Here is a 24066-nt window from a genome sequence, read left to right as displayed (position 1 = left end):
TTCCTTTTGTCTTTGTCTCTAGTTATTCTAATTTTGTGCTCCCGTATTTAGTTCTTCATTCTGCTTAATTGAACTCATCAGCTGTTGCAATGTCATGTCAGTCCTATTCATGTCCAACGTTAGCGGGCTTGTTACAAATGGCAATTTCCGTGCTTGTAGGGTAAGATCAGCTGAATTGGGCATCCACTGTCATCGTCTGCAATGTCGGAGCGAGGTGGCCTATCAAGTTGTTTTCTGCGTATTCACTGACATCGTTTATTTCCGCGCTTGGAATGCGCTCTCCCACTCTGATGCGGGGATACCAAAGTCCCATTCTCGTTCAACAGATCATCACTCGTTAGGAGCACATCTCCAAGTGAACAAGTCCCCTACTCCCATCACTCGGCCCTGTTCAGCAGTAAACTACATCCCCTGGCCTGTTCCCTGAACCCATCAGCCCTGTGGCCACTGGTTTTAAAACCCCCCCTCACCTCTTCATCAGCCCTGGCCATTGGCTTCCTCTGCATTCGCTGGCATCGCAACGTCATATCCCTCTGTGGCTTAGCTCGTGCCGAATGTTCCGAGCTGAGACACAGCCTCCACAACCGGGTTCCAAAAAACACCGAAACTCTCTCGGCCGAAGAAGCCGTCTGTGGATCTCAACCTTTTTTGTCTCGCTGTCCACGGAACGAACTAGCCACTCAAGACGCGTCAGTCCCTGCAACCAGTCAAAGCACTAATTACCATAAAACTCTAGCATGTGCTTAGACCCAGTGAGATCATACCCGTTGGCTACTCCGTAAATTGCGCCCCTTGATCGAAGGGCTTAACTCAACTTATTTATCTGGCACTCGCCCTTGGTGACTTTTTGTTATCTTTCCATCATCTTCGATTCATCTTTTATTCTTATACAGCCATTTTTTTAGTCAGAATGCTTGGCTTCGTGGCCCTCTCGCTCTGGCTCAGCGCAGCAATCGCTGCTCCGGAAGACACGGCTTTGATCCCTAGGGTCAATTCAGTCGAGATCCGAGCCCTACCAAATTCTCCGAGTGGTGGATATGCCCCGAAAGTAGTCGACTGCCCTTCAACGCGCCCAAAAGTTCGTCTTGCCGATGAACTATCCAGTGAAGAAGAATCATGGGTTCGAAAACGCAGAAACAACACCATCGATGACCTCAAGACTTTCTTGTCGCGAGCAAATATTTCTGGCTTTGATGCCGAGAGCTTCGTTGAGAAGCACAAGAACAATGCGACTGGTCTACCCAACATCGCCATCGCCGCGTCGGGCGGTGGTTATCGCGCTTTGATGAACGGTGCAGGATTCCTCTCAGCTGCTGATTCACGTAACAACAAGACCGGCCCCATCAGCGGTCTTCTCCAGTCTGCAACGTATCTAGCTGGTCTTTCTGGCGGTGGCTGGCTCGTGGGCTCCATCTTCGCCAACAACTTCTCCACAGTACCAGATTTGCAGTCCGGCGACAAAGTCTGGCGTTTTGACCGCTCCATCTTCAAGGGTCCCAAGAGCTCGGGTATCAGCCTTCTCAACACTGCCGAGTACTGGGATGAGATGAAGGATGCCGTGGACGACAAGGACAAGGGCTGGAATACTACGCTCACTGATTGGTGGGGTCGCGCATTGTCGTATCAGCTCGTCAATGCGCCTGAGGGTGGACCTTCGTACACTTTCTCTTCCATTGCCGATACTTCCAACTTCAAGGACGCAGACACGCCGTTCCCCATCCTCGTTGCTGATGGTCGTGCCCCGGGCGAGCGCGTCATCTCCTTGAACGCCACTGTATACGAGTTCAACCCATACGAGTTTGGTACATGGGACCCTACAACTTTTGGCTTTGTACCTACCGAGTATCTCGCCTCCAATTTCACCAACGGAACAATCAACTCCAAGGGCGAATGCGTTCGCGGCTTTGATCAGATCGGCTTTGTTATGGGAACATCCTCTTCACTGTTCAACCAGTTCCTTCTCCAGAACATCACCAAGGTCGGCAAAGAGAACGACATTCCAGACATCGTTGTAAAAGCCATTGAAGGCGTCTTGGTCGGCTTGGATCAGGATGATGAGGATATCGCTGATTATACGCCTAACCCCTTCTTCGGATGGAACCCTACCGACAAGAGCGTTAATTCCAAGGACCGCCAGTTGACTCTCGTAGATGGTGGAGAGGATCTGCAGAACATCCCTCTTCACCCGTTGATCCAGCCCGTTCGTGGCGTCGACATCATTTTTGCCATTGATTCGTCTGCTGATACGGATAACAACTGGCCCAACGGTACTGCTCTCCGTGCTACATACGACCGTGTTGGTTCCACCATTGGCAACGGTACTCAATTCCCCTCGGTCCCATCAGCCGAGACCTTCATCAACGAGAAGTTGAACCAGCGTCCTACGCTCTTCGGCTGCGACGCCAACAACTTCACTCTTTCAGACGGCGAAGTTCCACCTCCGCTGATCTTCTACATCCCCAACGCTCCATATACATACCACAGCAACGTCTCCACCTTCGACATGTCATATACCACTACAGAGCGCGATAACATCATTCACAATGCTCTCAACGGAGCTACTCAGGGCAACGCTACCATTGACAAGGAGTGGCCTACTTGCGTGGTGTGTGCTGTTATGAGCAGAAGCTGGTGGAAGGCGAATGAGACTGTGCCTGATGCTTGCAAGACCTGCTTTGATAGGTACTGCTGGGATGGAAAGACGAATGACACTGCTGTCAAGAGCTATGAGCCTGAGTATATCATTGGAGGAAATGCGACGGCGGAGGCGGCTGACAATGCAGCTGGAGACAGGCTTGGTCCAAGCTGGTTTGTCTCGGCTGGTGTCGGGGCTGCTGCTTTGTTTGCTCTCATGTGATAGCGGGAATTTATTTGTAATACTTGATAGACTTGAATTTTCATACTTGTTAACTTTACCAGTCCTTGTGTCATCATTATGTAACAGCTGCCTGCTACAGCAGTGCTAGTCTATTGGTAATCTGAGTCTCTGCGCTCCTTTGGCTTCAATCGGAGGAGTAAAGCCATCTTTTCCACTGCCTAACCAATACTGCCAACGGCCAAATAGTCGGCTTGAAGTTGCCGAACGAGATAACTTGGCATGGTTGTGGAGGTATGTGGTGTACAAGTCTATTATTTTGACTCTGTCTATTGCTGTTGTAATAACGCCCTCACATCTTCAGCGACCCAAGGAGCTCAGTCAGCTGTGGCACATCGGCCGGAATTTCCTCCCACGTCAGTAACTTCTGTGCTCTTGCGTTAATCATATTCGTGTAAATATCCGCCATCCTCCTACTATCCCAAACGCCCTCCCGTCTCCCCAAACACCTTAGAAGCCTCACCGCCTCCCATTGCACGCTCGTGTCCTGGCATGATATTATAACGTAGGATATTGGAGGGACCAGATTCGCCTGGAATGTAAAGATCTGACCCTTGTCGCTTTGCGTCATCTTGATGACCTCTTCCGCCTTCTTCAGTATCTCGATACAATCTGCTGTTTCGAGGTCGTCGTCGATGTGGTTGAGCTTGAAAGTCGCCTGCCATGTCGTCTCTTCGCACTCGAGTACTTTGAAGCGAAACAGCTCTGACTCTGAGGCCTTGGATGGATCAAATGTCTTTCTGAAAGCTTGATATCGTGCGCTCCAGTGATGGTAGAATGCTTCTGAGACTAACTCTCTATCTCGTTGTGCGCATGAAACCCCGCCATCGCCGCATAGCTTCCCATCTGAGCAATCTAGGCACTCGCCGTACATCTCCACATCGCAAAGCGTCTCGACGTGTGTCAGTGCCGCAGCTGCAGCCTGTGCAGAAGTAAAAGGTTCGCCTGGTACTTCTAGATCAATCGGATCCTGCTTATCAGCCCATTCCGTAATCTCCGAGACAAGCTTGGGGGAATGGTTGTCCCCCACGTAGAAGAATAGGTCAGAGGCCAGGCCGCACAACGAAGGGCCAATGTTTTCCATAAACTTCGCCAGATCCCATCGATCACAGGCGTTCAATAGCGAGAATGCCGCTTCCAAATGCCGCGTAACGTTCTTGTAACGCCCGTAAAGACTCTCTGTGCAGATAAATATTAAACAACATGTTAGAATAACCTGAAAGTCTTTGTCAGGTGAGTTCATATACTCTTGCATTACTCGAATAGCATTGTTGTACTGCTGAATAGATGCGATTTCGTAAGATTGAGCAAGGGATTGCGTTAGCGAGTCAGTCTGGGTCTGAAGCTTGAACGCCTTGTGCGCCCCTCCCAACGCCCCAATGGCAGCCTTGACGGGTTTTGAAGTCTGGCTGAGCGGCAACGCATAAGCGTGCCAGAAATTCATCGCGTTAAGTGAGCTCGCGAGTTCTGATGCCGTGTATGTGCGGAAGTGGTGGCAGAGGTCCAACTCTATCGTTGAACCGAATGTCTCTGGGGATAAAGCTGCTGGGACGAGAAGCTTTGAGGCTGTCGCGAGGCGGCGGGACATGAGGTCATACTGTTTTCTGTGAAGAGCGAGAGATTTTGTCTTTGGTTTGCTTTCTGGGGGAGCGATATAGCCGTCGCACGTCCGCTTGTCCTTTTCACATCTGAAACACGTGGGTTTTCGTTCATCGCATTTGAGATGCCGGATTCTAACTACGGTCAGCAAAGTCTCAGCTCAACGTGTTATAATAGGCTACAGACTTGCTACGTCAATTAGTAGATAATAAGAAATGTCTGAGTGGTCGACTCACCAAGTTCTACAGCCAGATCTCACTTTGGGCGCCCTCGCCCTCTTCCATTTCACCTTCTCACCAAAGTCTGACATTCTGGCGTGAGATCAGCTTAGCTACCCAGGACGACGATCCCCCACGTGGTGATAAGTGGGCGTGCAAGGCCTAGTATATGATAAACACAAGCACAGGCCCTTCATTCCAGGGAAACGTCTCCCGTTACACAGCGTGAGTCATGAGGGATGTTGAGAGCTGAGAAGGGAGAAAGTGACAATTTTGGAAGGGCCGGGGCCTCTTGCGATCTACGACGGAAGAGGTAAAGACGCTGGCCCCTGGAGGTGGGGTCGTGAACTTTGTGCGCACAGCCCGCCCTGATCTTTGGGTGAGCACTGCCTGGAGCGACCCAATTTCACAGTAACCACCTTCTGAATGCGTCTGCCGGGGTGGCGAGTTTGTAGGGCTTAGATGGGGCTCTTTGGAGGTTATTTTATCCTTATGTCTGCCTTGTACTCTGTAGAGCAAGGTTATTTGAGCGAGCGGCCGCTTCCGGCACTTGAAATTACCTGCCGTGACTCGGAATATCTTTCCGCCGCTTCATGTAACATTCGTAAAGCGGTCTATAAATAGATGTACCCTATATGCTTGGCATGTCCAATTTCAGACAAAGCTTTTGTCGTTTTCCTCTACTTGAACTCAATAAATTTTTAGCTTATAGTACTTCCATAACACAAGTCTCTTCTGTCTAACGTTCTTGGTATTTTAAAACACAGAGCGGCAACTAGTGCGATCCAAATTCTGCATTTAGGGTCAAGGAAAAGACGTATTTGTCAAACAAAATCTAAGCCTGGGCAGCGAGGAAGGCAGCATGAACCAACGCAGTTACAAAGCAATCCCATACTAATCAAGACACTAGAGAGTATCAGGCAACCCTACGCCGGTTATAAAGATACTTACTAGACTTTAATAGCCTGAGGATCGCGTCAGCTGACGGCTTACGACTTGGAGGATTGTAAGCAAAGAATGCATATAAACACACAAACGAGGGCCGTAATTGTGATCAAAACTTCTCACAGCAGTCAAAACTTGCATGAGACATCAAGATTCATCACCGCAAGCATGAAATCACAGCAAGAACTCAGAGAGGCCATTGAGAACACGGCGAGAAAGTTCTTAGGTGCCTACAAAGAAGCCGGAGAACAAAACGACCCAGCCATCATCAACCGCGATGTCACCGAATGTTGCAAAAGATACTTCAAGCCAGCCGGTGTTCTTCAGCTATTCGGATCGCCTCCGGTAGATGGCTTGAGTAACGCCGACTACGAAGCCGCCATGGCGCTCGACCTCCAGAAATATGTAGTCACCTACAGCGACATTTCCGACGTGACTGTTGACACCGAGTCGCGCAAGTCTGCGGCAACGACTGTGACGGGCATGAAATACAAGGATGGCGAAGAGGATGTTATAGAACATTCGTGGGTCTTGGACTTTAATGAGGATGGGTCTAAGGTTACAAAGGTCATCGAGTTTTGTGATATGGATGGGCTGAGGAGGATGTTCGTCAAAGTGTACAGTGACAAGCAAGACAGCAAATAGCTCAGTAGCTAGGGGCTCATACCGGGGTAAAATCTTAGGTTAATAAAAGCTAATATCCATACTCAGTAGTTAGGGTTTATAACAGAAAATGCGTTAAAAACTAATCCGGAAATTGATTATCTAGGATAAAGGCCTTTTCTTACCATGCACCACTTTAGCCTAATAAGACACAGGCCCATATTGGTATACTACCCCCGGAGTCAACAGCCCAAATAGTGTATGTAATTGAACTAGTCATCCCTCAATCTGTCTTCTCCAAGGTTAATCCCTTCTAACAGTACCTTTATGGCATCTCTAGCTTCGCCTCGCTTCTGGTTCAGGTAAAACTGCAGATTAAGGTAGAAAACAGTAGAGAGCGCCTCCATAACCTGTTCCCTCTTCCACTTGTTGATTCAAGCTCAATCCAAGTGTCAATTTGGCTCACTATTTCTTTGCCTTAGGTGCTGGAAAGTCAACAAGGTCGTATAGAGTGAGCTTCGACGAGTAGTGATATTGGTACTTGGCTTTCGACAGTCCCTTGTAGCAATCAAAGGTCCCTTTACTATTCTGGATTGCATACTCTGCCTTGACGCTCCTACAAGTAAGCAAGGCTGATGTGCCTTTAACCAAAAGAGCACTGGCAGGGGTGACAATCAAAGGGCCGCAAGAACCGTAAGTCGACATTTTGGCGCTATACGCACCAGCTGGGCAGGTAAAGACACCAAATTTGACCGCAGGGCTGGGCGGCCTATCGTAGAAGTCGACGAGGGTGATGTTGGAGGTTTTATGCCGAGCTGCAGTAAAGCTGCCCTTAACTAATCCAATGTTCCAACACTGGCACGTCGAGTTATACGGGTACCAGAAAGCTGCCATGACGTCGGCGGGTAAGAAGTGATTACCGCAATATGCTCCGCATTTCTTCACATCGCTTTGAGTCGAATGTGAGAGTAGCAGATTGTCACCGCTTCCCGGTACAGAGCTTGGGTCGATGCTCGAACAGGTCCACCTGAGTCCCTGAATATGTGCTGAAGTGATACTGACAGTGCCCAAAGACCCACCACAGCCTTCAGGTAAAGCGGTTGCGCTTAAATTGCAAAGGGAGACAACGTAGAGCGTCAGAAATAAGGAATAAGAGGCAAGACGGTACTTGTGGGCATATTGAAACTATGTAGTTTGACTGCCGCCTATACGGTCAGGCTTTAGGCTGCCAACACAGGTAATAAATGAGAGTTATTGAGAAATCTCTAGCGCCTGTATCCAGCCAAACTGAGTGGCATAAGTGAGTCTTATATTTCGGTGATGAAAACCGAGATAATGAGCTGATGCATAGACGCGGTTCTAGACCTTGTGACACAGACCACCTGACCTCTTTTATGGCGCAAGCCACCAGCCAGGTATCATATCACATCTCTTGATTCTCTTCGTCTGCAGTAGTGCTTAGCACTAAACCCAATAGCTCCGATAACCAAGCTATCATATCTGACTGCAGAAAACAATTATTACTAAAAGATATCTGACCAAACAGCTCATCCAGGAACGGAAATTCCATCAACATATAACAGATTGGCATCCCTTTCAGCTGGCTTGGACATATTACATTTATATGATTATGTCTATAGTCTAGAGTCCAACTAATAGATATAGCGTAACTGAGGGATCTCTCTATCTGTCTTGTCGCTAAGATTAATCCCTTCCACTGGTACCTCTATAGCATCTCCCGCATCGTCCCGCTTCTTGTTCTCCCATATGAGATAGAACCGCAGGGCAATGCAGAGAACAGCAGAAACTGCCAGGCAGATCATAACAGCTAAGAATCCCGACTTATAGCCAGGGGCCTCGGAAGGGAAGAACAGATGGGGGCCGATGATATTTCCAGCACAATATGCGATAAAGACCTGAATCAAGTTAGCGTACTGAGGGGAGGGACAAATGTGACGGGGAGTAACATACCATAGCACTAACTGTAGTCTTCTTAGTAAAGCCAGCAAAATTACTTGATACCATAGCCATGGTCATAGGGAAATTGGCAGTAAAGGCGACTGCAAGAGCACAGCCCATGACGCGAGTCCACTTATGCGCTGGGTCAACCTCACGCACCATGACAGCCCCAACGATGCTAACAACGACATTGAAAGTCATGAACAGCAGTCGAGTGTTTGGAAGATAAGTGCTTCCAATGACTGATATGAGAACAAAGACCAACTGAAAGACAGACGGTAGGATATTAATAAGGAGCGTCTTTAGGACAGAAAAGCCAAGACCCTGAATAACAATGGTGTTGAACTGTAAAGCTGTGAGTCACCAGATACAAATACGTAAGTGCATGACTTACTGTAAGAAGTCCATTATTAGGGATAATCGTAGCGAGATAAGCGACTGTGAGAAGCCAGGCATTTGGGTCGCTGAGTGCCTCCATAACTTGCTCTCTCTTCCACTTGTCATTCTTGATACCAGTCATGTTCGTCTCGACTCTAGCAACCGCTTGAGCTCTCTCATCTTTGGTCAAGAAACGGGCATTCGCGGGCGTATCGGGGAGAAAGAGTAGTACCATGATAGAAACAGCTATCGTCAAAGCCCCAAAGCAGATGAAGATGGCCTCGAAGAAGTCAGCATAAGAAGCTAGCCCCATGATATAGAACACTTACCTTCCAAGGGGGGAATGTGTTGATTTCACCAAAGCCATAACTGACAAGGCCACCAAGAATACCTGCAGATGTGTTTCCGAGGAACCAAGCACCTTGCCGTAAAGGCTGCTCTGATCTTTTGTACCACATCGCCACAATCATGGATAGGCCTGGGGCGATCGCCGTCTCAGCTATGCCGAGAAAGAAACGAGTTGCAAGTAAATCTTTGGCGTTGTGGCAAAGAGCCGTAAACATTAGGATAGCTCCCCAGATGAACCTAGGCGATAATCAGAGGTTGGTAGCGTTGAGTGGAGCGAACAAGCTTACATAGTAATAGCGATGACTTTTGCAATGGGGTATCTAACGAGCAATACACCGGCAATGGGGTACGTTGCGACAAGGTACCCAAAGTAGTAGATTGCAGATGCCCAACCGTATTCTTCTCCCTTGAGGTGGAGATCTTCGCGGAGTCCGAGGATGGCTGTATAGCTGAGTGCAGTCTTGTCTAGGAACTGGAAGAGGTAGGCGGTTGCCATGATAGGAAGCAGGCTGTTCATTTGTTAGTAACTTCATGGTTCCTTTTATCGGCTATGAGTCCATACTGAAGATCTGCTTTCCGCAGGATCCTTCGATCCTCCTCTGGTATTAGATCACGACCGAGAATGGCTCCATTGGCAACTGACGCAAGGTCTGTTTCGTCAAGCTCCCTATCCTCGAGCTTGATGTCGTTAGTCTCTGAGGCGTCTTTGATGGCCGTTGTTGCAGATTGATTGCCCGGCGTAGAAGCAAGACTTAGTAATGAGCTGGTTTGATGTCGATGGCTTGTTCAACGATGTAGAACGGAAAGGGGGAAGAGAGCCTTCTTAAGTGCTCCATACTGGGCTTATCTAGGACTGATCTGGCGTTGATAAAGCAGGGAGAAGCCATTGACAACAGAACCAAGCGAATACTACCTGAGCTAGACCACGGCTTGGGAAGATGGGATGAACTAGCCACATTGGTTCTGATAGCCGACGAGAAAGTGCGGGGTAGCCGATGGTAGATCTAGAGTATCATTACCTTGTTGATAGACTTCTATTACTAGACTTCAGAGGGAAATGGGGGAGGATCCGCGGAACGAGGCCGGTGGGTTCCGATAGCGGCCATCCTCCCCATAGACAGGGAGGGGGTACTATGAGCGGGAGATAAGACGGGAGGGAGTAGCGGACTAGCATGAAATCAATCAGGTTCACGATAGCGAGTACATCCTGCGTTCACAGATAGCCCAATTCCTGATCCAGTGATAAGAGCGCAGGTGTGCAGACGCATGCTGAAGGAGATCAATACCACAAGCGTCTCTGCAATTATGGTAATTGCGAATAAGAAAGCTTAAGTGTCCCCTTTTAATTGCCCTTACATCAAGCACAAGCATATCGAAGTAGCCTGATTCGAGAACGCAGTCCGTAAATCGATACTCGTCCTCAACTCCGGTCTCATCTTCGAAACCCTTTCCAGAAAATCACCCGCACGTGCAAAATGCTCGCCAAACTGTGCCGAACCCTTGAATCTCTCAAGAATCCACGAAACATGGAGTTCTTCATCAGTCTCTAAAGCCACCATGAATAGCGGACGAGCAATCCGAACCATAGCCGCGTCTCCCCCATGTCGATAGGCCTGAAAAGCGAGATTCATAATGTGACGGATTGTTTTGCCGTTATCAAGTTCTAGCTCTAGCGGAGGGTTTATGGTCCTGGCAATGCGGAGAAAGTCCAGGACCTCGGTGTAGTATATAGGTACTACCCAGCGTATGGTCGGGACCATGGAGTGAGAGTTATCAGTCGCTGAAGTGAGCCTTGACGCAAAGTCAAGGATGTTCTTGTAGCTCTCGCTTATCTCGTGAATCGCTTTCTCAACCTTCCTGGAAGCTTCAGCTAGTGCTGAACCACCAACACGCTGAAGACTCGTTATTTCGGATATAAGATACCTTAGCTGAACACTAGCTTCCAGAAGTTCAAAGACCTGCTGGTTCTCTAGATCGTCCACAAGCTCTACTGCGGGGTAATCGTCACCCCAGACCAAACGATAAAGCGGTCCAGAATAAGCGTGGAGACTGGACAATCTCTTGATTGGACCCGTCGGCAAACTGTTCTTATCGTCACTTTCTGGTAAGGTCCTGTAGAGCACCCTAGTGACTTGCCCGCCGAGCCCAAAAGACGCTGCGGTGGCGTCCATTCCGCAGATTCTTGTTATCAGCCGAGCGCAGAATTGAGATAGAAGCCGAGGACTTCCTGATTGAGTTGCCTTCATTAAAGGTACTGACTGACTTGTATCTCTGGCTTGTTGTAGGATATCAGCGTAGTGATGCTTGAAGATAAGGGCTGCTCCGTTTAGATGGTTGGCCAGGCCCTCGCATCTGGTATCGCCATGGAGCTGTTCGTACATAATCATGAGGACCAGCCCACTCGTCAGTGAATCGAGATTGGCAGATTCGGCTGTTTCGCTATCGCCTAGAATAGTGTGTAGTTCTCGCAATGCCTCGGAATAGTGCTTGAGCCCAAGAGTTCGGTATTTCGAGGGGCTATCTTCCGATACACAATACTGTCTCTCATGCCATTGGTGCCTGTAATCAATGCCACAACCTCCAATCGCAAGGATCATATGTAGTACGAGAGGGTCATGTGTAGCGAGGCGTAACATGATCGCAAATGCAGAGTACTGTGGCTTCTTCATGATGTACAGCGGCGAGAATGACTCCCGAAAGTACTGTATCGCTTCGATCTCTTCACTGCCGAGATCCATCCCGTATGTGCCCCATTGGAAAGTTGTGCTCAACGAGGGGGATATCTCCTCACTTTGAGGCCGAGGACTGCCATAAGAAGACTGATTCAATAAGTCTCCTCGCGGTGTTGGCTTAACACGGGAGAAGTCGAGGCTTGAGTGGACAAACGTTCCAGCTGGAGACCCTTTAGGAAAGGTGCGGAGCCGGGGTGCATAATCGCAGCTGAGCTTGAGGCGTACGCATCGTCGGCAAACAGGACGTATCTCGTCGCATTTGACCTTCTTGGTTCGACATGTCCAGCAGCCGCTCCGCGATCTCGGAGCTGATCGACCTAGTGCCGTTGCATTGGGGGGAGATGATGACATTATCATTTCTGCTCTTGGCGTGATAGCCGACAGCCGATGGTTATGGCCAAACAAGCAATATCTAACGAGAGATGATGAATGGACAGGGAAGGGGATGTGTGATTAAAGTTGCAGAGTGAGGAGATTCTTACAGAGTACTTATGAGACTGGTCGGCAATTTCAGTGGAGCCCGCTATCTTTCGTCGGCTACACGTCCAGAAGGGGTTTGGCTCTTTACCCCAGGTCTGGAGATCCCCTCCGCTAACATGATAACAGCGGGGGTTGCTCTCAGTGGCTTAGTAGTTTGGCGATATCGGCGTATTGGTAAGGCCCTGGATTTGCCAGGATCGCATAGCGGTAATCAAGACTCCTCGGAACAAAAGTTGAGAGTAGTATATAACAATGCATGATCGTGGGAGGCACCAACAGTGTCCTGTAGCTTGGACCATACTTATATCCCCCCAGACAAAATGCTGGTGATTGATTCGACTTCCTCCCCTGGCCGGCTGGCGCCAACACATCACGATGCAGTACCTCTCGGGAAGGCAGACATCATCGACCAGTGCAGCACAATCATCGCTTCAACACTAGACTCCCTCAATTCCGCCTTCCAAGAAGTCAACCTCAGCATCCACTCCCATCCCGAACTCGCATACCAAGAAGTCTTTGCCCACGACAAACTGACCGACTTCCTTGAACATCAGGGTTTCCAAGTCAAACGCCACGCATGGGGCCTCGACACAGCCTTTGAAGCGACATTGGGCTCTGGGGGTCGTCAAGTCGTCTTCTGCGCTGAATACGATGCACTCCCAGGCATTGGCCATGGCTGCGGGCATAACCTCATCGCTACATCCTCTCTCGCGGCGTTTGTCAGCACCGCTCGTGCTCTGCAGACTACCAAGCTTCCTGGGCGCTTGCGCATCATTGGGACGCCTGCTGAAGAAGGTGGCGGTGGTAAGATCATGCTCATCGAGGCTGGGGCGTTTGATCCTCCCCATGATATCGCGGCAGCTTTGATGTCGCACCCAATGACCTCCGGACCATGCTCTGATGGGCTGGTGTATGATGGGATAGCTGGGACGAGAAGCATTGCGGCGTACAAGACCAAGGTCATCTTCAAGGGCCGAGCATCACATGCGGGTGCAGAACCGTGGAATGGGATCAACGCGTTGGACGCTGCTGTTGGTGCCTATGTTAACGTCTCCATGTTACGACAGCAGATCAGACCAGATGAGAGGGTGCACGGTGTATTCGAAGATGGCGGGACAGTTCCCAACATTATCCCTCAGTACACTCGAATGAACTGGTGCATTCGCAGTCCCACACTGGTAGGATGTCAAAATCTCGTCAAGCGAGTACAGGCCTGCTTTGAAGCAGGAGCTGCAGCAGCAAATTGCAAGGTCGAATACGAAACGTGAGTTTTACTATTTACATCTCCCACTGCACTACTGACGATAGAACATAGAGCACCATTATATAATGACCTCTTGATCAACAACACCCTTTCCAACACATACGTCGAGGAAATGACCAAGCTAGGGCTGAAGATAAAACCCCAAGAAAATGTCCCCGCTTCAACGGACATGGGCAATGTTTCTTACCATGTTCCGGGCTTCCATGGTGGATTTGCTATCCCTACTACCCCAGATGTATCTATACACCATCCAGATTTTGCTACATGTGCTGGGGAGGAGGGTGCTCACAAAGCAGCTATGAATTGCGCAAGGGGACTTGCGATGACTGCGATTCGGGTGTTGGCAGATGAAGAACTGTCAAAGCGTGTTAGAGATGACTTTGAGAGGGCTGCATAGGGAATCACTCGTGTTTAAAGTCTTGAAAAATGCCAATACGACTTCATGTAGAGATAAGATTACATCTGACGGGACTATTATGCTGTATTCCTCCCGCCATAAAACCGGTCCCGTGGAATGACACCATCTCTTCCAATAGGTTTACCAACTATTAATAGTTTACCTACTACACTAACAAATAAGTGTAAAGCTAAATTGCCGTGATTCACGATACATAGCCGGCATAGCCTTAGGATAATTTCCCTGAACAGTATTGATCTCCTGGTCATTCCTTTGTTACAACAGTTCGTATTGCGCTTGGGCGTTTATGATTCGGTTGCCTCGGTTCGGAAGTCGGCATGTCTAAACTAGCCCTATGTTCCAGACTGACACTTACTCGCCCTATCACCAACTGGCATGCGTTTGACAATCAACGTGACTCGTTTGATGATCTATAATTGGAATGAAAGTTACGGTTGCCTGAGGGATGACCTGCTTGAGAATTAAGCTCATAACTGTGTCAGATATCTTGTTGTAGTTTAACTTTTGTTTATTCACTACTAATCTTTCTCAAGCTGGAAATTGGGTTTACAATTCTCCGGTGTACTATTATGAGTGCAACTGGGAAGTGCAAGACAAGACATCCCTCCATTCTCAGGATTTATCTCGGCGTAATTGATCCTCGTCCTCCATGGAGATCACGGCACTTGGCTGGGCGTTCCTGAGACACTGCATATTAGTGGCTAACGCCACAAAGCCTACGGCCCTCCCTTTGTTATTCTTGCCCCGCGATTGGCTAGATCTCTCGTCTCCTTGAGCTAAAGGAATGTGTCTTGCCTAGCGACTTCGTATAGAATCTAATACGACAAAAGGACCTTCGTGACTGAGTAGAATGCGGGGGAGGAATTGTGATGGCACAGAAGTCATTTTAAATTAGCTACACGAGAGACACTAATAACAAGACACGGCGCGTTCTTTTATAAATACCAACGACCTTTGTAACCCTACTTCCCTTCGCTCTCGTCACAATCTTCTGCATCAAACACAATCGTTTCTCCATCAAAATGGTTTCCAACACTCGTTCCTTCGTCTTCGGGCTCATGCTCAGCGCTGCCCAGCTGTCAAGCGCTTCACCAGCTGCTGCGTCCGACACGGCCTTCTCATCTCCCATCTACCCAACCGCCACTGACTCCATCCCCGCTCTGCCCTCCGCTACCGACGCGTGCCTTGCGAAATGTAACGCTGCTCACGACAAGTGCAACACTGCGCCAGACGCCAACCACGCCACTTGCGCTGCTGAGTATGCCGAGTGTATTGGCTACAACCCTTATGGCGGTGCTACGTATGTTGAGCCTACTGCCTGCTCTCACTCCGCCAAGCCTACTGCTACTGAGACTGCTAAGGCTGGTGACTGCCTTGAGAAGTGCAACAAGGCTCATGATGCTTGCAATGTAGCTCCTGATGCGAACCATGCTACTTGCGCTGCTGAGTGGGCTGAGTGCTTGGGCTACAACCCTTATGATGGCCCTGACGGTTCTCTTGTCGAGCCTACTGCTTGCGCTCACTCTGGCAAGCCTACCAGCGCCCACAGCGCAACTGCTACTGCATCTGCTCATGCTGGCGATTGCCTCGAGAAGTGCAACAAGGCCCACGACGCCTGCAACGTCGCCCCTGATGCCAACCACGCCACTTGCGCCGCGGAGTGGGCTGAGTGCCTTGGGTACAACCCCTACGACGGTCCCGGTGGTTCCCTCGTTGAGCCCACCGCTTGCGCTGCCCATACTACCATGGCTTCTGCCACTGGCAAGCACACTGGCATGGAGACCTCCAAGCCTGCTAGTACTGAGGGTTCCAAGCCTGCCAAGTCCTCGGAGCCTGCTGTTGTTGTCAACGGAGCTGCAAGCCTGTCCGGCAGGGTCGCTGGTTTCGTCGGTGCCATTGGCGCCGCTGCCGTTGCTCTTCTCTAAGTTCTGTCTTGTTTGAACTCATTCGTACTGTCCACGACCATGGCATAATTACAGCCTATCTTGTTCAAGTCATGGCCAAGCTGAAGTAGTTGCTAGGTGGATGGAGGTCTTTAATGCTAGCTTAGATGAACTTTAAATTTAATTCAATTTTCCAAATGCTGGCTTTGTTACTCCTTTAACACAATACGAACTTCATGTATTTGCCACTGAGCAACAAAGTCTAGGCGACCATTGTTAACTATCATGCCCCGGACCCCGAGTTGAGCGTTATGGACAACTAGCAAAAGATCAATAGTATCTGAATTGGTCGACAAGGAATGTTCCGCGTGTAGCTGCTGCGATCTTCTTGTGATAGCTCACGAGTATTCCGAGGTTGACCTTCGGATCTGAACTGCTGTAGTCATTCATATGCAAACAATCCGAAAACGGCAAAAAGGAACGAGGAGAATATAATCTGGATAACACATTTCATCGTGCAGGATACAAAGCACTATGTGAAACGACTTTAATTGGTCTATCATTGAAACTCCATCAAAATACCCTATATTGACTCGGAACGCGGAACGCCTCAGCAAGATGGTTCCGAGGTGGGGTCACGTCTTGTCAAAGGAAGGGCGGAGACTGGCTGTCCATCACAAATGTGGCGATCATTATCTGGGGAGACTGATCAAATAGACTTTGCCTGAAGCGGAATTTCCATACGGTGACTGAACGACATGCTCCCCCACCTTTCGTGGCAATGTCGGAAACAAGCGCGATTTCTGAAGGCTCTGTTAGATGATATATAAACACAACACCCAACAGACATAACGGCTGCTTGACATTTAATTTCAAGATAACAATTTGGTCAGAGACTCATATAGACACAATGGACTCCGCAGAGTTTCGTGAGGCAGCTCGTACAGCCATTGACGAGAGTAGGTCTTCAAAACTGAATCAATGACCTGATGTTAACCAATACCAGTCACTGACTATTACGACAATGTCTCCTCTCAGCGCGTCGTATCCGACGTCAAGCCAGGCTATCTCCGCCCTCTCCTCCCATCATCAGCACCCCTCGAGGGCGAGTCCTGGAGCGATATCCACGCAGACATCGAGTCCAAAATCCTCCCCGGAATAACCCACTGGGCCAACCCCCGATTCATGGCCTTTTTTCCTTGTTCTAGCAGCTATCCTGCTGCCCTGGCTGAAATGTACTCTAATACCTTCAACGGCGCCCATTTCAACTGGATCTGCAGCCCAGCGGTCACAGAGCTGGAAACAATCGTCATGGATTGGCTCGCCAAAGCTCTCGGTCTCCCGGAATGCTATCTGAGCGGCGGAAGTACCCATGGCGGTGGTGTTATTCACGGTAGTGCTAGCGAGGCTATCCTCACTGTCATGTGCGCTGCTCGCGATAAGTATCTCGCTGCTGTCACGAAGGACATGGATGAAGATGCCGTCTGGAACGTACGCAGCAAACTCGTCGCGTTGGGAAGTTCTGGATCTCACTCGAGTACCAAGAAAGCAGCTCAGATCCTCGGTGTCCGCTTCATCGCTATTCCTGTCACTGAAGAGGACGGATTCTCCATGACTGGCCGTGCTGTCGCCAAGACGGTAGATGAGTTGCGGGCTCGTGGGCTGGAGCCTTTTTACCTAACTGCTACGATGGGCACGACTGATGTCTGTGCAGTGGATGACTTTGCCGGTATCGTTGAGGCGCTGTCTCCTACCGCTGGAACAGAGAGGGATATCTGGGTCCACGTCGATGCTGCGTATGCAGGATCTGCACTTCTTCTCGAGGAGAATCAGCCGTTGACTACACCGATGGCTGACTTTCACTCTTTCAACTTCAACCCGCATAAGTGGATGCTCACTACGTTTGATTGCTCTGCTGTTTGGGTCCGATCCCGAGCCTGGCTTATCCAATCTCTCAGCATCAAGCCGCCGTACTTGCGTAACCAGTTTTCCGATAATGAACTGGTCACTGATTATCGCGATTGGCAAATCCCTCTTGGACGCCGCTTCCGCTCTCTGAAGCTATGGTTCGTTCTTCGCAGCTTTGGCATCCGAGGTTTACAAGCGCACATTCGAAATGGAGTTACGCTTGGCGAATCTTTTCAGAGCAAGCTGGCAAGTCGACCTGATCTATTCACCATCTTCACCTCTGCGCGGTTTGGCCTGGTCACTTTCCGAGTCAAGGGGGCTGATGAAGCGGAGATCAACGCCCGAACGGAAGAGCTTTATGAATGGGTTAACAGAACTGGGGAGTTCTATCTTACTAGCACGGTTGTCAATGACAAGTTTGCGATTCGTGTGTGTACAGGTGTTGAGAGGGTTCGAGAGGAGCATGTACAGAGGATCTTTGATGTTTTGGTAGAGAGGACGGAGGCAGACCTGGGTAAAGCCACGAAGCAGTGAGGGATGATGTAACGATATGATGAACCAACACATACAGCACATCACGACCAGAATTGCTGCCAAATACAAAAAGTGAAAAATACCGAGGAGTTGGTGCATATTATGTGGCGGCCTACGATGTCACAACATCCCGTGGTTATCGATTGACTTCCCCTGATGAATATCTGTTGAAACAGCTCAGGGCTGAGAAATGAATACACTCAAAAACCAGTCTCGCCGCTTTCCATGCCTACTCATCTGAATAAGCCAACTGTCGAATATCTTGGCATGTCACTTTGACAACTCTTCCGAACCAGGTACCAGTGTTCTGGTAAGAAAACATCCAGAACCCTCAATGGGGCTGAGCAAGCCGGGAATAGCGAGTGCGAAAAGGTCCTTTTCTCCGCAAACCTGATACTTTACACCTCATTACTAGAGTAAACAGGCCGTCATCTCTTTCACACTACGGAAGTACTCGCGGAGATCCGCGACCCAAGTCTTGCGCCACAAACGTGATACCGTCAGGCAACAAGGTTAGTTGACCCAAGTCGCTGGTAAGGCCCCGAACTCAATTTAGACTTCCAATTTTATGCAATACAACCCCGCGGGGCCCGCGCATGAAAAGCCGCAATATTCTAACACATTGATTGAAACTCTACAGAAGCCCCATGGTCATGCATCTGACGGTCATGCTCCTACAAAGAACATATGCAATGTAAAGGGGGCTGTCGTCGTGCAGCTAAGCCACGTACGTGGCTGTCAACTGACGACGTGATCTAGACCGAATCCATTCATCAGCTTCCTCGTCTGCGCCTCACGATTTGATTGGTCATCCCGTATTTTCTCTCGGGCGCGTTTGAGTTTTCGGTTATTTCTGTCTCTGGAACTAGCCGAAAATTACAGGAGCGAAGCCGTGACCACGTAATTCGTGCCGCTTATCCGAAGTAAATTACCAGTGAGCTTGTCGACCAAATGAGCAGTGGGGATGAAATTATGTGCCCGTTCTAGCCAGGTCGATTGAAATTTTTGATTTTATTGTCTTTGAGAAAAAAGCAAATCGCTCATGTTATTATAATAATTTACGGTAAAGTGTCGTGAAAGTTCGTGAGAGCACGCAGTTAAATGTGTATATGCCCGCGATGACTCCAATGACTCCTAGACTGAACCATGTCCATGGTCTGTCGCCGAGCCACTTGAGCACCTGCGCGTCGCTCTGATGCCATGTTGCTGTTTCGAGATCTGCCATGTATGCGTCTAGCATCGAGGGGTCCATGATGTGTATGCTTGGTGATGGGAGAATAGGCTGGCCAAGTAGATATTGCTGCACCGCCAGTGTTAAAAAGAGAGGACCTGTTGACAGCATGATAGCTGCGTAGGGTTGAAGACGGGCCCAGAGTCGAGTCGTTTGGTGAAAGCTCGCCAGTCTTGATACAGCTGATGCGAAAGCTGGGTGTCTTGCTGTCGAGATAAGAAAATCATTCGTGATACCAGTCGGTAATGTCGATTTGAAAAGCGCATGCTCTTTTCCAGGTAGTGATTCGATCTGATCCACGGGAAACGACGAGTTGCAATAAGTGTCCATATCCATGTAAATCCCACCAAAGTGATACAGCACAAAATACCGAATCGCATCTGCGCGCTGAATAGGAAAAGGATAGTTATCCCAAGTGTCGAGATACCACGGAAACTCCTCCTTCAGAAACTCCCTCGCGCCTTCATCAGTCCAAAGCTTATATTCATACTCAGAATACGCTTCTTGGCAACTCCGCTGCGACGCTGCCCAAATTTCCGGAATCGAGCTATTCGGTGCAGTCTGGTGTAAAATCCTCGGTATCTTCTTCCCACCTGGTCTTTGAAAAGCATCTGGCGGTGCTGCGTGGTCGATAGAGAAATTAATTGCGAAAAGTTCGTTATTCCGTATGAGAAGGGTGATGAGCGGGCGGATGGAATGAATTAAGAAGCCGAGAATGATGAGGTTGATGAAGATGAGATAGACTGTGAGCTTCCTGAATCTCGGAAATCCAAATCGCTTGGGGACGCATCGTTTGTAAGATGGTGATTCTGACTCAATGTGCTCCTCATCGTAAAGTCGTTCGTATTTCCCAAAGCGCGCGCGCAAATGTTGAATGATATTTTGCAGCGCCATTGTCCAAAAAACATTCCCCGGCTCCACAAGCGTTGATGAAAAAATCAGGGGTCCTTTTGCTGTATTTATACGTCGTGTGCGCAAAGTTTCATGTGAAAAACACTAAAAAAAACTCCTTTTTCACCCTCGCCCGCCTTATATAACAAATTAAATCTTAAATTCATTGAAGTGGGCAACGGCCGGTACATAAAAAAGACGCGTCGTCATCGAGCATCCCTGCGTGCGCGCCAACTCAGCCTCGAGGCTTTTTTGTTCTCGACTCGGGTGTGATTGGCGGCTGCGGATACCGTATGATGTTGTGAAACGACCACCACGTGCTAAAGGAGAGTGACAGTGATGACCCGAGCCATTTCTTCTGTGATCGTCACCCGCGGGCGTGTCCCCTGAATCGGGCAGGGCAGCGGCAGAAACGGCATTCGTTGGTCGTTTGGAGTGGGAACTATTCCTTTCCTGGGGTAGGTGTAATTTAGGGGATACGAATAATGCTCGTTGGGTGGCTCGTTTGCCAGTTGGGGCTGATGTACGGATGAGCCCGTCTTACTCTGCGTCAGCTATAAATACGCGAGGCAGACACGGACGGTTCTGGTGTCATACAGGTAATACGGAGTACGTACGTCCATCAATGCATAAAATCGAATGACCTGAGCATTGGAGCTGACCCTTGTCAAGATTCGTGGCTGAAGCCTACCCTCAGCCCTGAGATAATCCACGCTGTCATGTTTCAGCGACATTTACGGAGTACTATGGATCTGAACAAAGCCCTCATTAAGGCCTCGTTCAGCAAACGACTTTCGCTTTCGCTACGTGGGAACTCGTTCATTCTCGTTCGCTGATCGACATGATGGTGACCTTTTCGTTGCGTTGAATGGTTCAGTTACAAGCTAACGGGACCCCGCGGCAACCCGCGGCATCTCGGCTCCCCGAAGCCCAAAAAGCAAGGGTCCATCAGCTTATCAGATCAGCTCGACTTCCTAATCTACACGATTGCCTGACATTGATAAGGTTAATAACCCAAAGCAAGGATGCTGGGGATTGATTCACCACGAAAAATGACTAAGCGGTGTTTCGCAACTTATATCTTCACCGGGATCACCAACTTTCCGTGATAAAGCATGATGGTAGGCAGCAATGAGGGCAGGGAAGTATATAGCATTTTTGACGAATCGTAGCATTTACTCTAAGGGTGCTTGGAGCTTATTTCGAACCCCCACCACCTTCATATCTACTGTAGAATAATTCTTAGAAAGAACTAAGAATTCGTCTAATATTACGGTATGCCGAAAGCTCTCTTTCTGTCGGCGTTGTAGCTACAAGGCTTCCCTGATCTCACTCTTCATCAACAATATACCCTTACTCGGCATACCCTCCTTATCCAGCACCCTCAAAAAGCGATATCCAAGCCTCAGCCTGTCCAAACGAACACAAGCCCAAGCAGCCATTTCATCAGGTCCAGGAACGTCATTCATGACCCTGAATGAAAGGAAAGCCAATTCCGGAACAACTCCCTCGACATTGAGGAACTCAACCGTCTCACCTCCAAAGTCCGGACTGGTTCCTTTGCTTTTCCCAGTTTCGCCGCTGTATCTAACTTGCTTGACCTGCTCAGCCGTAGCATTCTCATCGACCATGGCTGAGAGGGCATCGGGTTCCGTGTGTAGACCAATTTTGACGTAAGGAATAAACTTTGCAGGATCATCGTGGCGGTTGAGTAAGGGGAGGTTCTGTGCTGCGATGATAGTGATGGTCACTCTCTCCAATGTCTTGCTAGGTATGTGAGACTCCTCGATGCTCTGTTGCTCGCTTGGGTCATGACGATATCCCTCTGGCTTAAGTACGTATCCATCTGAGCCCATAAACATACCTTCATTGAGAACCATACCTAAGTCCCATGATTGCCAGTTGAGCGCTACGACCTGAACACCAGCGCGCCAGAAAGCGACAGGGTCATAGTTGGACGAGTCAAACCGCATACCATGGGGATACGTCCGCATGAGAAACTGTCTGTTGTGTGAGAAAAGCGCCTTTGGCATGCGTCTCTGAATCGCAAATGCAGCGTTCTCTGAGAGCGAGAAGATATGATTTGGCATCGAAGCCTCAGGCTCGTCAAGGGACTTGAAGCTAATTCCTCGGGTATGAATACCAAGACGGCTCAGGCGCGGGATGATCTTTGGCGGCTTGACTTTCTTGACCTTCTTCTCGTCTCCCTCCACAACAACCTCAAGCATGCTCTCATCATCCGTACTATCAGGCATGTCCTTGCCCTTCTTGCCATCCTCGGGAACATATTTCACCTTGATGAGAATCTTGTTCCTCAGCTCGTGAGGAGATGGCAGGCTATCTGAGTCAAATTCAGGTGCAGGGAGGAGATAGTCTGCCCAGACCTCCTCCATGATGTTGACCATTGAGCCTTGTTGGAGGGGGGAGCAGTGGACTTCCAGACTGACGATAAGTGGGAGATCAGACGTGGTGAAAGCATACTCTTTGACGGTCCGGCAGACGTCTCGGAAGAGAACCTCTTTCGTGAGAGTGAAGCCATGAAGAACTCTTGGCTCCGCGTCGATAACATCCAAAAGTCTGTCATCGATCGTTCTGCCGTCAGGATCAACAGGATCAAACTTATTCATGGCCCAGCGTCCAATCTTGATGATAGCTCGATCTGCAAAGCCCATCTTTCTAGGCGCAGCTTCCCGAGTAGTATCCTTCACTTCTCTCTGTTCATCATCTGAGCCGAATCCCGGCTTCCACTGCTCTTTACCATCCCAGACATCAATTTCAATACAGCGACATCCCCGTAGCAACGCGTCTTTATACGCTTCAGTGCTCGAGTCGCTGGAAAGCTGGTTCCCAGTAAGATAAGTGTTATGGCTCGAGCTGATAAAGTAATTATTCAACGGCCATGTCAAATCTTGAGGAGCAGCCATTTCGAGAATGTTGCCGCACGGTGAGGTGAGATACTTGATGAGTTCAGGTAGATTTAACTCATCTTGATCGAAGAGGTAACTAGCCAGACCTTCTGGGTTTTCGGCTTGGATGTGGTGCATGAAAAGACCGATCTGATCCCTATGCCAAGTGCCGTTGGGTCCAGCATATTTGTTGAACAATTGGGTGAAATGGCTAAGGAAGGATTCTTCCAGATTCTCCTCGATGCCGTTGCGTTGACCAGTTGGATGTCCGCCGCCAGCCCTGTATCTAACGAGCGGGAAGTCTTCAGATGATTTAACAGACATTTTGATACTTGACAGGAAAAAAGAAGATAAATTTAAGTCCCAAGAAACATGATACATGGAGTTGAGTCTTTATGTCAGCGGCCAAGACATGGCCTCATTCTTAATTTCTCAACATTACGGACTCGCCGTTATACAAGCGGATAAAAGACCGTGATATCTGCGGACCAATTCGCTGTCAAGCTCATGAGGCATTGTGCTTGGCAAGCGAATAACTGTTCAAGCCGGTTGTTCGGCATTGGGGTTTGCCTTGGCCTTCGCCTTGACCTTATACCAATGGGTGCTTTTTTACGGACTGACGAATGAGAGTGCGGGATTTGACTCCATTTATTACTCAGCACCAAACTCGGTGGACGGCATACAATTTGCGCTTAGATATAGTTTATCATAGGTAAGATAATGTTTTCTTGGCTACGGAGTAGAGGCCAGGAACTTCAGGCCAGTGGCAGCCAATCAGTCACGGTCAGAGAATTATTGTGAACCTCGAAATCGTTGGAGTATTGGTGGATCCACCCCAAGCACTGAGTAAAACGAACAAAGCATTCCTCAGTGAATGGAATTGATGAAGGCGGA

At 49.1% G+C, this 24066-nt stretch overlaps 11 protein-coding genes across 11 annotated transcripts; 5 read left to right on the top strand and 6 right to left on the bottom strand.

Moving 5' to 3' along the window:
• Positions 1–517: 517 nt before the first annotated feature.
• Positions 518–2990, top strand: FVEG_12994 (lysophospholipase). The gene has a single exon (XM_018902378.1). The coding sequence runs from the start codon at positions 911–913 to the stop codon at positions 2855–2857; it is 1947 nt and encodes a 648-aa protein (XP_018761089.1). The 5' UTR covers positions 518–910; the 3' UTR covers positions 2858–2990.
• FVEG_12993 (hypothetical protein) lies at positions 2903–5003 on the bottom strand. Its single transcript, XM_018902377.1, has 3 exons — positions 4711–5003; positions 4661–4663; positions 2903–4608 (listed from the first exon to the last, which is right to left on the bottom strand). The coding sequence occupies exons 1-3, from the start codon at positions 4782–4784 to the stop codon at positions 3168–3170; spliced, it is 1518 nt and encodes a 505-aa protein (XP_018761088.1). The 5' UTR covers positions 4785–5003; the 3' UTR covers positions 2903–3167.
• A 228-nt stretch (positions 5004–5231) lies between these two features.
• Positions 5232–6375, top strand: FVEG_12992 (hypothetical protein). The gene has a single exon (XM_018902376.1). The coding sequence runs from the start codon at positions 5710–5712 to the stop codon at positions 6280–6282; it is 573 nt and encodes a 190-aa protein (XP_018761087.1). The 5' UTR covers positions 5232–5709; the 3' UTR covers positions 6283–6375.
• FVEG_17418 (hypothetical protein) lies at positions 6295–7514 on the bottom strand. The gene has a single exon (XM_018906659.1). It carries the CDS (start codon positions 7132–7134, stop codon positions 6706–6708), a length of 429 nt encoding a protein of 142 aa, XP_018761086.1. The 5' UTR covers positions 7135–7514; the 3' UTR covers positions 6295–6705.
• Positions 7515–7892: 378 nt separating this feature from the next.
• FVEG_12991 (hypothetical protein) lies at positions 7893–9421 on the bottom strand (the record flags this gene model as incomplete). The annotated part of the gene is made up of 5 exons (XM_018902375.1): positions 7893–8156; positions 8212–8544; positions 8594–8857; positions 8907–9162; positions 9213–9421. The coding sequence occupies 5 exons, from the start codon at positions 9419–9421 to the stop codon at positions 7893–7895; spliced, it is 1326 nt and encodes a 441-aa protein (XP_018761085.1).
• An 838-nt stretch (positions 9422–10259) lies between these two features.
• Positions 10260–12008, bottom strand: FVEG_17417 (hypothetical protein; the record flags this gene model as incomplete). The annotated part of the gene is made up of 1 exon (XM_018906658.1): positions 10260–12008. The coding sequence occupies one exon, from the start codon at positions 12006–12008 to the stop codon at positions 10278–10280; it is 1731 nt and encodes a 576-aa protein (XP_018761084.1). The 3' UTR covers positions 10260–10277.
• Positions 12009–12457: 449 nt separating this feature from the next.
• FVEG_12990 (hypothetical protein) lies at positions 12458–13798 on the top strand (the record flags this gene model as incomplete). Its single annotated transcript, XM_018902374.1, has 2 exons — positions 12458–13401; positions 13453–13798. 2 exons carry the CDS (start codon positions 12458–12460, stop codon positions 13796–13798), a joined length of 1290 nt encoding a protein of 429 aa, XP_018761083.1.
• Positions 13799–14728: 930 nt separating this feature from the next.
• FVEG_12989 (hypothetical protein) lies at positions 14729–16026 on the top strand. Its single transcript, XM_018902373.1, has one exon. It carries the CDS (start codon positions 14842–14844, stop codon positions 15742–15744), a length of 903 nt encoding a protein of 300 aa, XP_018761082.1. The 5' UTR covers positions 14729–14841; the 3' UTR covers positions 15745–16026.
• Positions 16027–16496: 470 nt separating this feature from the next.
• Positions 16497–20453, bottom strand: FVEG_12987 (hypothetical protein). Its single transcript, XM_018902371.1, has one exon. The coding sequence runs from the start codon at positions 20267–20269 to the stop codon at positions 19193–19195; it is 1077 nt and encodes a 358-aa protein (XP_018761080.1). The 5' UTR covers positions 20270–20453; the 3' UTR covers positions 16497–19192.
• On the top strand, positions 16498–18363 carry FVEG_12988 (aromatic-L-amino-acid decarboxylase). The gene is made up of 2 exons (XM_018902372.1): positions 16498–16661; positions 16709–18363. The coding sequence occupies exons 1-2, from the start codon at positions 16613–16615 to the stop codon at positions 18142–18144; spliced, it is 1485 nt and encodes a 494-aa protein (XP_018761081.1). The 5' UTR covers positions 16498–16612; the 3' UTR covers positions 18145–18363.
• Positions 20454–21576: 1123 nt separating the features above from the next.
• FVEG_12986 (hypothetical protein) lies at positions 21577–23496 on the bottom strand (the record flags this gene model as incomplete). The annotated part of the gene is made up of 1 exon (XM_018902370.1): positions 21577–23496. The coding sequence occupies one exon, from the start codon at positions 23494–23496 to the stop codon at positions 21577–21579; it is 1920 nt and encodes a 639-aa protein (XP_018761079.1).
• Positions 23497–24066: the final 570 nt, after the last annotated feature.

This window comes from Fusarium verticillioides, chromosome 11 (genome assembly GCF_000149555.1).
Source record: "Fusarium verticillioides 7600 chromosome 11, whole genome shotgun sequence".
Taxonomy (NCBI): domain Eukaryota; kingdom Fungi; phylum Ascomycota; class Sordariomycetes; order Hypocreales; family Nectriaceae; genus Fusarium; species Fusarium verticillioides.
This window is presented reverse-complemented; position numbering and strand designations above follow the sequence as displayed.

What these genes read in the sequence shown, in the direction of transcription:
- FVEG_12994 (XM_018902378.1), top strand. Translation starts at nt 911, where the DNA reads ATGCTTGGCTTCGTGGCCCTCTCGCTCTGGCTCAGCGCAGCAATCGCT.
- FVEG_12993 (XM_018902377.1), bottom strand. Translation starts at nt 4,784, where the DNA reads ATGTCAGACTTTGGTGAGAAGGTGAAATGGAAGAGGGCGAGGGCGCCC.
- FVEG_12992 (XM_018902376.1), top strand. Translation starts at nt 5,710, where the DNA reads ATGCATATAAACACACAAACGAGGGCCGTAATTGTGATCAAAACTTCT.
- FVEG_17418 (XM_018906659.1), bottom strand. Translation starts at nt 7,134, where the DNA reads ATGGCAGCTTTCTGGTACCCGTATAACTCGACGTGCCAGTGTTGGAAC.
- FVEG_12989 (XM_018902373.1), top strand. Translation starts at nt 14,842, where the DNA reads ATGGTTTCCAACACTCGTTCCTTCGTCTTCGGGCTCATGCTCAGCGCT.
- FVEG_12988 (XM_018902372.1), top strand. Translation starts at nt 16,613, where the DNA reads ATGGACTCCGCAGAGTTTCGTGAGGCAGCTCGTACAGCCATTGACGAG. An exon ending in TCGTACAGCCATTGACGAGA is followed by an intron (nt 16,662 to 16,708) that starts GTAGGTCTTCAA and finishes AACCAATACCAG; the next exon opens with TCACTGACTATTACGACAAT.
- FVEG_12987 (XM_018902371.1), bottom strand. Translation starts at nt 20,269, where the DNA reads ATGGCGCTGCAAAATATCATTCAACATTTGCGCGCGCGCTTTGGGAAA.